The sequence below is a fragment of the Abramis brama genome, assembly GCF_963993115.1.
Source record: "Abramis brama genome assembly, chromosome: 5".
Taxonomy (NCBI): Eukaryota; Metazoa; Chordata; class Actinopteri; order Cypriniformes; family Leuciscidae; genus Abramis; species Abramis brama.
The window spans coordinates 6,199,572-6,213,936 of NC_139967.1; the positions used below are offsets into that span (position 1 = coordinate 6,199,572).

Below are 14,365 nucleotides of genomic sequence, written 5' to 3' on the forward strand. Positions count from 1 at the left end.
TATAAAAATGCAGTGTAGATCTAAAAATGGATTTTTCATTGCCCTTCATTCATTGAAGGCATTTCACATTTAGACCAGCTGGCAGCGACATTCAGCTGTCGACACAAAAACACAAGTCGCACTTCATTGACGTCAGTGCACCAACTTTTCTGAAGAGAGCAGATGGAGACTCGCTCATCTTATGAGCACAGAAGTTGGGGAAAATATTTTTTAAACATAAGATAATATGTCTATGAAGTTGTTAAGTGAAAGACACGTAAAGTGAACGTGTGTGTTTACACGTGACGTCAGCAGCATGCATAGATGTAAACACAGTTCGTTCACATGGACAGTGTTTATATCAGTCCTGATGATAAAACAGCTGCAGTCTGTTATATCTTCATCTGTGGAGGTTCAAGTGAATGTTGACAAGCGGCTACGAAACTTGAAGCACTTTTGGAGAAGCACTGGATTCTGGTAGGATAAAACTGTAATGTTGCACACTAAACTTTACTAATAATATCATGGTACAAGAGTATAAAATGATATTACGGCAAAAGAGTACCATGGTATTACTTTGGACATTGGATTGCCATTTAAATACCATGGTATATGAATTACCATTATTTTAAATACCATGCATGGTATATTAATTATCATGGTATTACCTTGTGATATAATCACTTTACTTAATAATACTGCCACTTTAAGGGAAACCATAGCACTGCATGATTACATATTCATACATCACAGTGTTTACATTATACTCAAAACAAAGAAGTAGTAGTAAACTAGTTGTAGTGGTACTATGGTACATGCCCAAACTGTTACCTTATTTGCCAATAAATGAAAGAAAGAATGAATAAATAAATAAAGTGTGATAATACCATTATAATTGTTGTGCTCTTTTGTTAGTGACATCTACCCCAGCGTTTCCAGGAAAACATTGTCTATGTAATTGTTTTAGTGGGTAAATAAATATGAATAAGCACATCGTTCACCTTTGTGTCCTGTTTTTGCAGCCCTCCACTGCCACACACTGATGCACACCTGTACGATCTCAGTCCAGACCAGCAGATGAATCTGGCGTTGATCGGCTCTGTGCCACACAGAGGAATCCAGCAGGTGCGGATACACTGGATGCTGGAGCTGGTGTCCGCACGGTCAGTCACTCCATATTCCCAGAGTCAGACTGTCTCGCCTTCTGTTTGGTGAATGTGAAATATTTTCATATATAACATACTTAGTTTGTGTATGTAAATATGCAAACATTAAGATTGATAATAATATGTAATATGCATCTCTCTCTCATTTAAAATCTTTTACCTCGCTAGTAAGCTCTGATTTATTTATGTTTGTCTAAACACATCTGGGTCAAATTTAAATTCAAAGGTTTAAGATAAAATTCAGATGATTTACAGTTAATGTTTTAGTTGCTATATTTACGTTATCAAGCATTTATCGTGCAGATGTCTATTGCTTGTTAAAGATTTCAGGAACACTACAATATTTGTTAAAGTTTGTTAATGCATTAGCTAACATGAGCTTAAAATGAGCAATATATTCTTAAAGCATATTTTTTAACGTTAGGTAGTAAAAATTTAACTGGGCATTGTTTCTTCATGTTTGTTCACAGTGCAAACTCTCATTGAAATTCTCATTGACTAATTCTCATTGACTAATAGATGCTGTAGAAGTATTGTTCATTGTTAGTTAATGTTAACTAATATAATCAATGTTAACAAATGAAATCTTATTGTAAAGTGTTGCCAAGATTTCATTAGTTTTCAGGGGGTGAAGTACATTGTATCACATGCATAAATGCATAAAATCTAAATGCTATAAAAACTACTTTAATATTATCTTTTCTCTCTTGTAATCTGCTTTTGACATACTAATTTTCTGTTTGTGCATCAACAAATAATCTTTACTTAAATGCATTTTTTATATTCTCCGTGCATCTCCATATAAACTAGTTTACTGTAGTTCTAATATTGTTTATCTCTGATGTTTGTGTAGAGTTAACAGTGGAGAATATCACTACAACTTCACTCACTTAGACCAGCTGATTGACCTTCTCTGGCAGAATGGACTGCAGCCGGGTATGTAATGCAACAGACACATACAGAGCAGAAGATTGTGAATTATTCTGCATTATTTCTTGACTAAGTAGGACTAAGAGTTCAAACATTGTTTTTCAAATTCTGAATATTACAGTAAAATCTGTGCTTGCATAATGTAGGATTAGGCTGCTGCCAATAGGGTTAATTTAAATACTTTGCATTGTGTCAAAGAGGATTGCTTCTTTTTAAAGGGTTTGAACTGATGGGCAGTGTGTCCAACACCTTCAGCAACTTTGAAGACAAAAGACAAGTTACTGAATGGAGAAATTTGGTCTATCTGATCGCCAAAAGATACATAGGTGAGTATGAGAGTGAAGCTGTAATGTCTTAGATAGTGATGATGGATCAGGAAGCACTTGTTGTGCAGTTCGAACCTTTTGTTGTCTAGCTGTGTTTACCACGAAGCTGTGTGTGTTCCTGCTGTTTTACATGTGTGCAGAGAAATATGGCCTCAGCTTTGTCTCTCAGTGGAACTTTGAGACGTGGAATGAGCCGAACAACCACGACTTTGACAACATCACTGTGTCAATCCAAGGTACAGTCTAATATAGATTTTTTGTTGTCTGAGCCAAAACACGGTCATTTCTGCTTATAAGTTTTATCCAAATGGACTAGAAACAATGTGTTCCTAGATTCTTAAAATCTAGATTCATAGATTTTTTCCTCTTGTATTTTTATTTTATTTTTGATATTTTTAGCAACATTCATTTTGATTCGTTTTCTGACAGTCACACACGTTGCATTGCATATCTTGCTCTGTTCTTTGAACATCCCGCAATGATTGCTGCAAGTTAATAATAGTCCCAAGTTGCCCAACTTTTAAAATTTTCTTGAGATCCATTGGGACCGTGTCTTGCGGGTATATAACCTCAGGCCCTGTAATTGCAGCTATATTTTTTTGGAAGATCCGGAAGTCAACAATTTTATTGTACCATGTAGAGGGGAGATGTTGAAATAGACATATGTAATTTGCACCAAACTGAACCAGGGTCTATGTTTATGTCTGTATTTTGGGGAAATTTGTATATGAGCAGCCTTAAAGGGATAGTTCACCCAAAAATGAAAATTCTGTCATCACTCACCCTCATGTCGTTCCAAACCCGTAAGACTTTCGTTCATCTTCTGAGCACAAATAAAGACCTTTTTCGTGTAATCTGAGAGCTTTCTGTCCCTCCATTGACAGCTACACAACTGACACTTTAATGCTTCAAAAAGTAAAAAAAAAGATCGTAAAACTAATCCATATTAATTGAGCGGTTTAGTCCAAATTTTCTGAAAAGACTTGATCGCTTTATATGATGAACAGATTGAATTCAGGCTTTTATTCACATATAAACATTCATCAACTCGCACATCAGTTGTGGTAAACGGAAGCTCCCGCTTGTTCGCTTGACGTGTGAGAACCAATGAGGTTCATTTTCGTGTTACTTGAGCTTCTGTTCTCGTGCGTCAAGAAGATTTGGTTGAGCTTCTGTTTATGTTCACTGATCAATATTTATATGTGAATAAAAAGCCTGAATTCAATCTGTTCGTCATATAACGACGTGACAACAAATGCTGCAATGTAAGTCCTCTCTGGATTTATATAGCACTGTCTATGTTTGTGTGTTGTATTTCTCCACATGTTGTTCTCGAGCACAGAAATTATGCGCCTTTGTGGTGTGGACAAAACAAGACAGTGTCTGACAAGTTTTAATTTAATGCTACCATATAGAAGAATGAGTGGTTTTGCTGAGGGCAATCTATCAGCCTCATTGTGGTGACAGTGAATTTTTCCCGCTCCTCCAGGGTTTCTAAACTATTACGATGCCTGCTCTGAGGGCCTTCGTGCAGCGAGCCCAGTCCTGAAGTTCGGGGGTCCGGGAGACTCCTGTCATTCTCCACCCCGCTCGCCGTACTGCTGGGAGATGCTGCAGCACTGTTACAACGGCACAAACTACTTTACTGGAGAGACCGGCGTACGGCTAGACTACATCGCACTACACAAGAAGGTACATGAGAGAAAATAAACTCTGACAGCATGATCAGAACCCAGATGCACACATTATATGGCTGCTTGCCACATAAATAATCAGACAACAAATATTAATTTGAGTGGGAAAATTTGATCATCTCATCATTAAAGTCCCCGTGAACCAGAAGTTGCAAACGACTTTTCTCCAGTGTTGTGACCACTGATCTATATAGAATGTCATTGTATTGATCAGTGGTTGTGACGTATTTCCAAGTGAAAGGGAATATTGAACAGAGGGCAGGGTTTTACTTTAGCGCTCCTCCTCTCCATCTCTGCTCATAACGGTTTGAAGGGAGTGGTTTAGCGTTTTCAACCCAAGCCGCCAAACTGACGTCATCAGAAAAGGAACGCCGGAAGTAACTTTTCAGATTTTGATTAAAGATTACCACGGCAAACAATTTGTTTCTGTGTATTAACTTGCACGGATTAATTGTTCACCACAAGACTAGTAATATGCGCTAACAAAGTAAATAGGGTCAATTTTGATTTCATGTCGACTTTAAACACAAAGCTTCAGCAAAGCAAAACGGTTCCTTGCAAACAGATTTGAGCCTAGGCGGATGAACAGGTTCCAATAAGACGGGCATTTAAGGGATAATGTACAGTCTTATCACTTATTAAACAGCTTTTCACTACATAAATAATGACGCAGACATGAAATATTGATTTGAGAAGAACTATTTTAATGCACAGGGTTTTTTTAGATCTTTATTGTGAGATCATTTGTAGTGAGGTGGATGCCATTTCATTTGAGATTCCATGTTTTCTCCTGTGTTTAAATAAAGAGGGAGTATTGGTAGAGTTTATGTCTTTGATTTCTCTTTTTTTCTTGAATATAGGTAAGTTATTTCTAAATGCCCTCAGAAAGAATGTCTTTTGTTTATTGTTTTGGCCGTTTCCCCTCCTGAAATCTTATTTCCTTATATCCCACTGATTATTTAAATGAAAATTGTTATATCTTTCTACTTTAAAATCTGGTGTTGCAGTGCTTTGTACCTGTCCCAGGACCTGGAGACAGAAGTTCTCTCTCTCTCTCTCCCCATAATTTTTGTTTCCCTCCTTTCCTTCGCCTAGACCTTAGAAACTGGGCTTGTGACAAGTTAATAACTGAGACACAAGATGGCACCAGCTGCGTTTGTATGATACGAGAGAGAGCACGAGAGACATGATACGAGAGAGAGCACGTCCTTGTTGTGATATGAGAGACATGAAAGATGTGGATGTGCAAGCCTCAAATGCAAGAACTGATAAAAATGTGTACTTTGAATACAATGCAAGTCTCTTTTAATAAAAGCATTTGCAAAATGCATAAATGTGAAATTATACAGGGTTGCTGGTGATAACTGTCATTATCAGGGAATTAACGTCACGACTGCCCAATCAGAATCAAGCATTTCAGTGATCCGTGTAATAAGTGATGATAAAACGCAAATCTACCATGTGAAATCAAGTCCTGACCTAAATTTGTCCTTGTTGAATATCACATTATATACTAGAACCGAAGTAAAATGTGTAGAGATAGTTTTTCATGATGACTTTGATCTTGTTCCTGTAATAAGTGTACTGCAAGTAGCTTCAGATAAATTTGTAAAATAAATATAAATGAGTAATTAGATTTTTGATTATTGTAGTATGTATTTCTTTGTTTTTCAGGGAGATGGAAGCTCGCTGCCCATCCTGCAGCAGGAAGTGGCCACTGTACACGAGATCCAGCAGCGGTTCCCACAGTTCGGTTCTGAACCGATCTACAATGACGAGGCTGATCCGCTGGTTGGCTGGAACAAACCGCTCAGCTGGAGAGCGGACGTCACCTATGCAGCCATGGTGGTTAAGGTACACGAGAGTGCTGTGTTTCTCTGCTCTCGCTCTAATATCTCATTTCACCAGCTGTGTTTTTCTGTGATCAGTAGGACATATCTAAATGTGATTTACATGAGGACATCATATTGTCCTGAGCCCATTCCTTAATAGCAAAAACTACTTTAAATGGTTTGACAAATAAAATTGTCTTTCATCAGTTGATGTATTTCCTATTAAAACAGAAAGTTGGAGCAGGACAAATGAAAGTTTTAAGTAGCCAGTAGCTAAAAGTAGGTATGCACAATTAATCAAAATTAAACAGAAATCATGAGATAACTAACTAATAGGTATCATACTAACTAATGATTTTCATAATATATATATATATATATGGTCATAATAATAATAATAATGATGATATATATATATATCATTACTATTTTCTGGAAAAAATCACAATTAAACTTTTTCCACCTAATTGTGCAGCCCTACCTCAGACCTAAAGACACAAAATATTTTTTATATTTTTAAATATTTTTATTTCTAATGGGGTCTTTATTTTAATTTCTTAAATGATTTGCTTTCTTTTCTGTGATTCGTTAAAGCTTGTTAGTTTAGTGAGTCTAGGTATATTTGGTGCAGTATTACAGTCTCCTTTCATGCCTCTGGTGTTGTAGGTCATCTCACAGCATCAGAACCTGCTCATCGCGGACCAGAACAGTACCGTCAACTACACGCTGCTTAGCAACGACAATGCTTTCCTTAGTTACCACCCACACCCGTTTACCCAGCGCACGCTCACCGCTCGATTCCAGATCAACAACACAAACCCGCCACACGTGCAGTTTCTGCGGAAACCGGTCCTGACTGTGATGGGCCTGTTGGCATTGTTAGGTAATGAACGTTTATAATGAATCATCAGTGTTAGTGGGTGATATAACAGTGGAGAATGTCAAACTGTATAATTAGCTAAAGAAGTTCTATAGAATCATGGCAAATGCATTTCAAAGCTTAGAAGAAAGAATGCCATGTAGATTAAAAAAAGTGCTACTTTTCTATAAAAATATGTATATTGTGATATATTGACCAAAATATTAATATAATTCAATATTCTATTTAAACATAAATATATATATTTTTTTGCATATTATATATTGGTAACACTTTACAATAAGGTTTAATTTATTAACATTAGTTAATGTATTAACTAACATGATCTAACAATGAGCAATACATTTGTTACTGTATTTATTAATCTTTGTTAACATTAGTTAATAAAAATCCAGCTGTTCATTGCTTGTTTATGGTAATTCACAGTGCATTAACTAATGTTAATGGTTGATTTTTATAATGTATTAATTGAAATGAATATAATAGATGCTGCAGAAGTATTGTTCATTCTTAGTTCATGTTAACTAATGTAGTTAACTAATGAAACCTAATTGTAAAGTGTTACTAATATATTTATATAAAATAATTTGTAATTCTATATATATTTATATAATAATTGTAGAATATTTTGTTATATGTTGTGTTACTTTAATATGTAATTTTTTTATTTTCATTTGTTTAATATGTTCATCTGAATATTTAAATTACTTTGCAATAAAAATGTGTATATTAGTGATGCACCGCAATTTTGGCATCTGAAAATATTTGGCTGAATTTTTGTCGTTTCGGCCAGAATAGTTTAGGAGGGCCGAAACCATGGAGCGAAACAGTGACATTGAACAAATTTGAGGAAGAACTTTAATACGACTTGTTTAATTTATCACCTGAAATCCCAACACCCTGAATAGCATAAAGAGTTAGTTTAGTGTTGGTTTTCAGCTAAATTAAAACTTAATTTCGGGTTAAGTGTTTCGGTAAAGATTTCATTTTGGTGCATCGCAAGTCTATATTGTGATATATTGACCAAAATATTATATTTAACCAAATTCAGTATTATGTTTAATAAAAAGAAATACATTTGGTATAAATGCTTATATCGCCCACTACTACTGTATATCACATATAGAGTATAATTGTTCAGAATTGTTGGACTTTGCTGTTGATTATGCATTTGTTGCATCTATGAAATGACAGATAAACACAGTGGCATTTACGAGAGTTTGTGATAATCTCATATTCATGTACTGTTCCTCAGGCGAGACTCAGGTGCAGGCTGAGGTGTTGACTGTGAATTCGTCAGCGGGTGTGTTGGCCACCGTTCACGTCCCTCAGGTGCGGTTCACAGCCGATAGCTGGCAGACCACCGTCCTGCTGTACAACAGCAGAGATAACCAGACCTCCTCTACCGCTGACATCATCAATCTGCGCCTCACTGGAATACCTCAACGTATGGGTCAGTGATCACAAAAGACCTCCCTATGCAATAAAAATACAATTCATTTCTGTTATATTTGCTCAAGAATATAGAATTGAATAGATCTTAGGCTTGTCACTGCACCAAATTGAATTGAAAATTCATAACTCAATATCATAATATAACGAATTAATAATTTGAATGAATTAACAATTTAATAATTAATACTAATTATTACAAACAACTATTATAAGTATACCCAACCTTACCCTTCACGTTAAACTGTGTGTACTATATAGCAAATCATATCTGCTCGATTCTGTATATCTTTGGAATATGTAAACTATATTATCGCCCAGCGATATATTAAAAGTTTGATATATAGTAGGCTACATCCAATTTTACACACATATACAGTATACTTACATTAATCATTATATACTATACAGCAAATTTCAGCTGCATAATTGTTTGTATCATCGTAAAATGCAACCTAAATTATCGCACAGCTCTACAGTACATATAAAGTTGTATATATATTATATCTTACTGTATTCGCATACATACAGTACACTCACGTAAAGCGATATATACTATAATATAGCATGTAGATTTTTTTTATTTTGTTACAAAATGTAACTATATTATCATCCAGCTCTTTATATAAATTTGTATATATAAGCATGTCCAACTTTATCCGCATACATACAGTATACTCATGTAGGGTGACATACTATATAGCAAATCTCAACTTGATTGTTTATATCTTTGAAAAATGTAAACTATATTATTGCACAGCTCTCATCTGCTAAATGCGACTTTAAGATATTATAAACATTAACTTCATGATTTTTTTAAAAGCTGCTTTGAAACTGTGTATTGTGTATAACAAAAATACAGAATATTCTTGTATTTATAGTTCTATCCTGTCTGTGTTTGTAGGTCTGATGTATGTGACGCACTACATGGATAATAACGTGACAAACCCATTTAAACTGTGGGAGAGCATGGGCAGCCCTGACTATCCCACCGCACAGCAGTTCAAAACGCTGCGGAGCCAAGAGGTTCAACACACACACATGCACACTCCTTCATAACACACACTTTTATTGATGACTTCCATGAAGTTTGCTTATAATGTTACTGGTTTCTTGGACAAAAACGTTTTTTGCTACTGTGCATTCAAGACTTCTGTATGTTTTTCATATGCACTGTTAAAAAACTTTTTTTATTTATTAAATTGCTAGTGAATTTTACAAATAATTACAAAGAATCAGCAAGTAACACACTGACTTAAATGTTAAATTTTGAAGTAGAAAGACATAAAAAATACTCCAATAAACTTTTTTTTATTTACTATAGTGGCCAAAAGTGATATCCGGACAGGCTATTTGTTTTTAATGACCCTACAAGTTCAATTAAACCATCAAAATATGAGGAAAATATTTTATGTTTTTAAATATTTTAAATATGAGGGCAGAACAAAACACTAAAGTTGGTTATGGTATTTATCTGACAAAGTTATTTAGCAAAAAAAAGGCAAGCTACAGGTTTTATTAGCCAAAAAATACAATGTAAAAAGCATACATTGACTACAACATAATCAGTTATTAATATTCCGTTGGTTCTCTCTTGGTTTTGCAAGTGTTCATAATTTCTTTGAATGACTGCGTGGCCAAAATTTATGTCAGTACAATGACTTGTTTCATTGACTCCAAGAACAATTACACTTACAAAATCTTTAACTAATTTTTTATATTATTTGGAAAAAAAAGTGAAGATGTAAATTTTCCTAGGCTGGACATCAACTTTTGGCCAAAACTGTACATCTTAGAAAAATACTTTTTCACAGTGTGGCTGGCCATATGTTAATGAGTGTATTATTGCGACTTCATAACCTTAATGGTTTCAAAATGAGCTGGTTTTGCAGCTTATTTTATATAAATATCTACATAAAACATCAAAATCACACGCCAAGAGTGGAAAAAAGGAGTCTTTAAATGAATGTGTACGTCGTAGGACCCACAAACTGATGGACCTCTGCCGGTCCCATCCGATGGCTCTCTGACGCTGAAGACAATCCTTCCCGTCCCCTCAGTGCTGCTTGTACACATATGTGACCAGTCTAAAGAAAAGCCCAGCCAGGTTAGTGGCAACTTGACATAACATTGACATCACAGCTCTCCCATTAAACGCATCTGACACCAAAAGGTTACACTACCAGTCACACTTGTTTCTCATGATTTTAAAAACATTTTGATCTGAAGGCTGATGCTGAAATACTTGAAATTAGTTTTGTAGACACATATAAATTATGCTTATGTATGTGAACTCCATTAATAACTCCTCATGAAGCTTAGTAAGGCACCATTTTCCAGGTTTTGGACCTGCCCTTGAGTTTAATATCGTGTAATGTCGAAGTCAAGATGTGGAGTGAATTTATAGCATCTGCTGTTCACCTACGCCCCAAAATTGTGTCTGTCTGTGCATGAAATTAATTTATGTATGATTGCAAAACGTCTGCATTCCAGGTGCATGTTACTCTTTGCAGAGATTTAGAAACCTTGTGGTTTGGTTTTAATATTGCAGTTATCGTTCTGCAGGTGAACGGGGTGCGTTTCATCACCGTCACCAAAGGACAAGTTCTGATCATTTGGAAGGATCACTGCATCGGCACGAAGTAAGAACTGTTTAAGTACAGCAGTTCATCAAACTAGTTAATTCAAACTATAAATGTAATCTACATGCCATTTGTAGGTGTATAAAGACATACGAAGTGGAATTTTCCAAAGATGAAACCACTTTCCAGAGGATCAACCACAGAGACACTATTTTCACATACTTCACGTTTTCTCCAGGTATGAATTCAGTTGAAATCAAAATGTATGACTTCAAGCACTGATCCATATTGTATTGACCTGCTTGTGTTTTTCCCTGCACAGAGAGTCTGGAGGTCAAGGGTTACTACAGAGTGAGAGCCGTGGATTACTGGGGAAGAAATGGAGAATATTCTGTCACAGAGAAATATTCAGAGAACCGGTGGTCTTGATCAGCCAGACTTTTGACTGTCCACCAGGGTTATTATAGTTACATGTATAGTTCACCCAAAAATGAAAATTGTCATCATTTGCTCACCCTCATGTCGTTCCAAACCCGTAAGGCTTTCGTTCATCTTCGGGGGAAAAAATGACGATCTTTTTGATGAAGTCTGAGAGCTTTCTGTGCCTCCATTGACAGCTATGCAACTACCACTTTCAAGCCCCAGAAAGTTAGTAAAGACATAATTAAAGTAATCCAAAGCAATCTTCATTTGTGTTCTAAAGATGAATAAAACTCTCATTTTTTGGTGAACTAACCAAAATATGAACAGAAACTAAGTATCTCAATGACACTAACTGTCCACATACATTATAGTTTACTTTGCATCTTATTTTAACCAACAAACACTCATAAACACAAGATGAGATTGGGTTGACCAACATAAAGTTCCTCAAACGAAACTCTTCAGTATCAAATATTTGATAGCACTTACCTATCTTTGGCAAATACAGTAACTAGTTTGTAAAAAGCACACAACTTGAAAACAACTATTTAACCAGCAGACTTATACAAGTCTGTGCACACTACTAACTGAAGTTGCATAAAGCCAGCCAATCAGATTAGGGCTCGCCACAACAAGAATTGTTTTTTCAGTGTGCATAAAAGACAATCCACAGGCATATGTCATCTGGGATAAAAATGGATTGGTTAATGTTTGAATGGACCTTGACTGTATGATTCATTTTTTAATAACCTGAAGTTTATAGGATTATAGGATTACTTTATAGGATTTCCCAGAAGAATGATTGTTTAATTTAAAATGCTGCCGTCTCAGTTCATAGTTTGAATCACCTGGACATATCAATTATTTTTATACATCTAAATTGAACAAAGAAATAGGGATTAACAGTTTATTAATAAATATTGGTGGGGATGTTTACCAAAGTGAAACTCTGATTCAGTGTATATTTAACATTGCATGGACTACATCTGTATCATGTTGTAATCAAAGATTCTTCAATTAAAGAACAAACCAGTGGTCATATCAGAGGGAATTTATACAAGGTCATACACACATATTTGCATGTACTTTGCATGATTATTTCACAAAAACAGGTATTAGTCTGGCATAACCTATTAGAGAAAACATTGAAAGGTGCGAAATGGGCACTGTAAAGTCAAAATGGCAGAATACAAGCATCATTAGTTATCCAGTCAGATAACAAGATTTTTACAATGACACGATAAAACCGACATTTTGGGCAGCTCATTTCAGGATTGTGTCCTCACTAGCTGTTGAATACAAAAAAAAGAAAAGAAAAAAAAGTCAGGATGACCAAATGAGCAAGCAATTCCAATATTCACCTGATGAATTTGCAGAGGAATCACTATTAAAATGTTAAGGTGAAACCTTACCTTCTGCTATTTGTTTAGCAATGCGTTCCTTCTCCTCTCGCACCTTCTTCTCCTCCTCTTCTATTCTCCTCTCCTCCTCTGCGATTGGTTTCAGATTATCTGGAGATAAAGAAAAGCTTTTTTAACTTTAAGTGTGTAAACATTTTTAAACTTTTAGCACCATTTTGGCCACCAACTTTCATTCCTGTATATATATTTTTTAATTAAACCAATAAATGTAGTTCAGACCTACAGAAACATGCACTCTAGAGTTGATAAGCTTAAAAATTAAAGAATGACTTAAACATGCGACTTCCACAAGCAATCTGTTCAAAGGGAGTGTATGCATGTATGTATATAAACACTGTTAATGTTTTAATAATGATTTAAAGGTCCTTCTGTCCACTGAATGTCATTTGAACACCTGTCTCACTGTTTCAGATCAACTTGCTTGTTCTTACCATATCTGCGCTTTCCATAGAGAATGCCAACAAGCAATGCAGACCATCTGGCTGTCTGAAAGACAAAATAAATCTCATTAATATCAGTAATTTTGTTTTTATTAACAGAGAAGGAAGGTAATATCGTGACGGCCATTTTAACAGACGTCAAAACATCACAGCCCGCTCTGACAGAAAGAGGTAAAGATAGACGCCATTCTTCGTTTAAATCGAGTAATACACATCCTGAATGATGGATTTGTAAAGACAAACCTTAATCAGCGGCGACACTTGCACTGGAGGAACCATTTCGCCGGACTTCAGGACCGCACTCAGTATGCAGAGGTCAGAGAAGCGCAAGAGCACAGCGAGAAGAAGTGAGGCTTATGAGCGCGCTGACGTCATTCCGCCACCTGCAGGCCTGGAGAGCAACCGCGGTGTCGTCGACGAGGCCGAAAAAGAGGTTTGACATTCTTTTTTATTATAATATTATAAATATATGTCTTGCTAAAATGTATATTGAGAGAGGATGTTCCTCCCAGCCAAGGTTTCTTTCTCACATCTTGGGGAGTTTTTTGGTTATTAGCCAGTAGCCACCTTGTGTAAACCATTATTTTTTTAAGTTGTAAACAAGAATTTTGGAGTTACTAATTTAGTCTTTCTACGTCACAATTCCACGTTTAATTCAATGTGTTACTTGTCTTGCCGTTTCTTTGTAATCTTTTATGAAATTTACTAGCAATTAACGAGTGAAAATGGTTTCCTAGCCCTTTTCAAGTAAATCCTACTCCATTATTATTAATATAATTATTATTATAGAAAACAAAAAATACAGAATGACAATATATTATATGCCAGGGAGCAAGAAAATAAAGATTCACCATTTTCACAGCTTTTCTTATTAGAAGAATCAGAAATCAGATAGAGTTCAAGAAAAATGTTGAAGAAAGGCTTAGGCCTAACGTTACTCTTTCTAAATTTACACTTTATAAAATATTTAGCCAAAAACAAATTAAGATTAAACAAATAAAAAACATCTGAATCTTCTCTCTCATAATGCGTATAACCAAGAATAACATTTTCATATTTCAAAGAGATATCAGGAATTATACCACAAAAAAATAAAATAAAATAAAAATGCTCAACATGTTTTTCCAGAGATTATTAGTAAACTCAATACCAAAACAGATTTTTTTTTTCAGTGTTGGGAGTATTAAGTCACTATATTATGTCACTCTTAAGTTTTGTGACAATTTGACCTAACTGAACC

General features: G+C 35.3%; 2 protein-coding genes across 2 annotated transcripts; one reads left to right on the top strand and one right to left on the bottom strand.

Annotated features, from left to right (window-relative positions):
• Positions 1–125: 125 nt before the first annotated feature.
• Positions 126–11,514, top strand: idua (alpha-L-iduronidase). The gene is made up of 14 exons (XM_084113882.1): positions 126–456; positions 1,002–1,142; positions 1,999–2,081; positions 2,294–2,401; positions 2,542–2,637; positions 3,891–4,093; positions 5,770–5,949; positions 6,594–6,810; positions 8,063–8,260; positions 9,164–9,285; positions 10,241–10,366; positions 10,825–10,901; positions 10,979–11,079; positions 11,164–11,514. The coding sequence occupies exons 1-14, from the start codon at positions 296–298 to the stop codon at positions 11,268–11,270; spliced, it is 1,920 nt and encodes a 639-aa protein (XP_083970008.1). The 5' UTR covers positions 126–295; the 3' UTR covers positions 11,271–11,514.
• Positions 11,515–12,157: 643 nt separating this feature from the next.
• Positions 12,158–13,509, bottom strand: atp5meb (ATP synthase membrane subunit eb). Its single transcript, XM_084113883.1, has 4 exons — positions 13,369–13,509; positions 13,117–13,171; positions 12,677–12,775; positions 12,158–12,553 (listed from the first exon to the last, which is right to left on the bottom strand). The coding sequence occupies exons 1-4, from the start codon at positions 13,402–13,404 to the stop codon at positions 12,528–12,530; spliced, it is 216 nt and encodes a 71-aa protein (XP_083970009.1). The 5' UTR covers positions 13,405–13,509; the 3' UTR covers positions 12,158–12,527.
• Between the last annotated feature and the right edge of the window lie 856 nt (positions 13,510–14,365).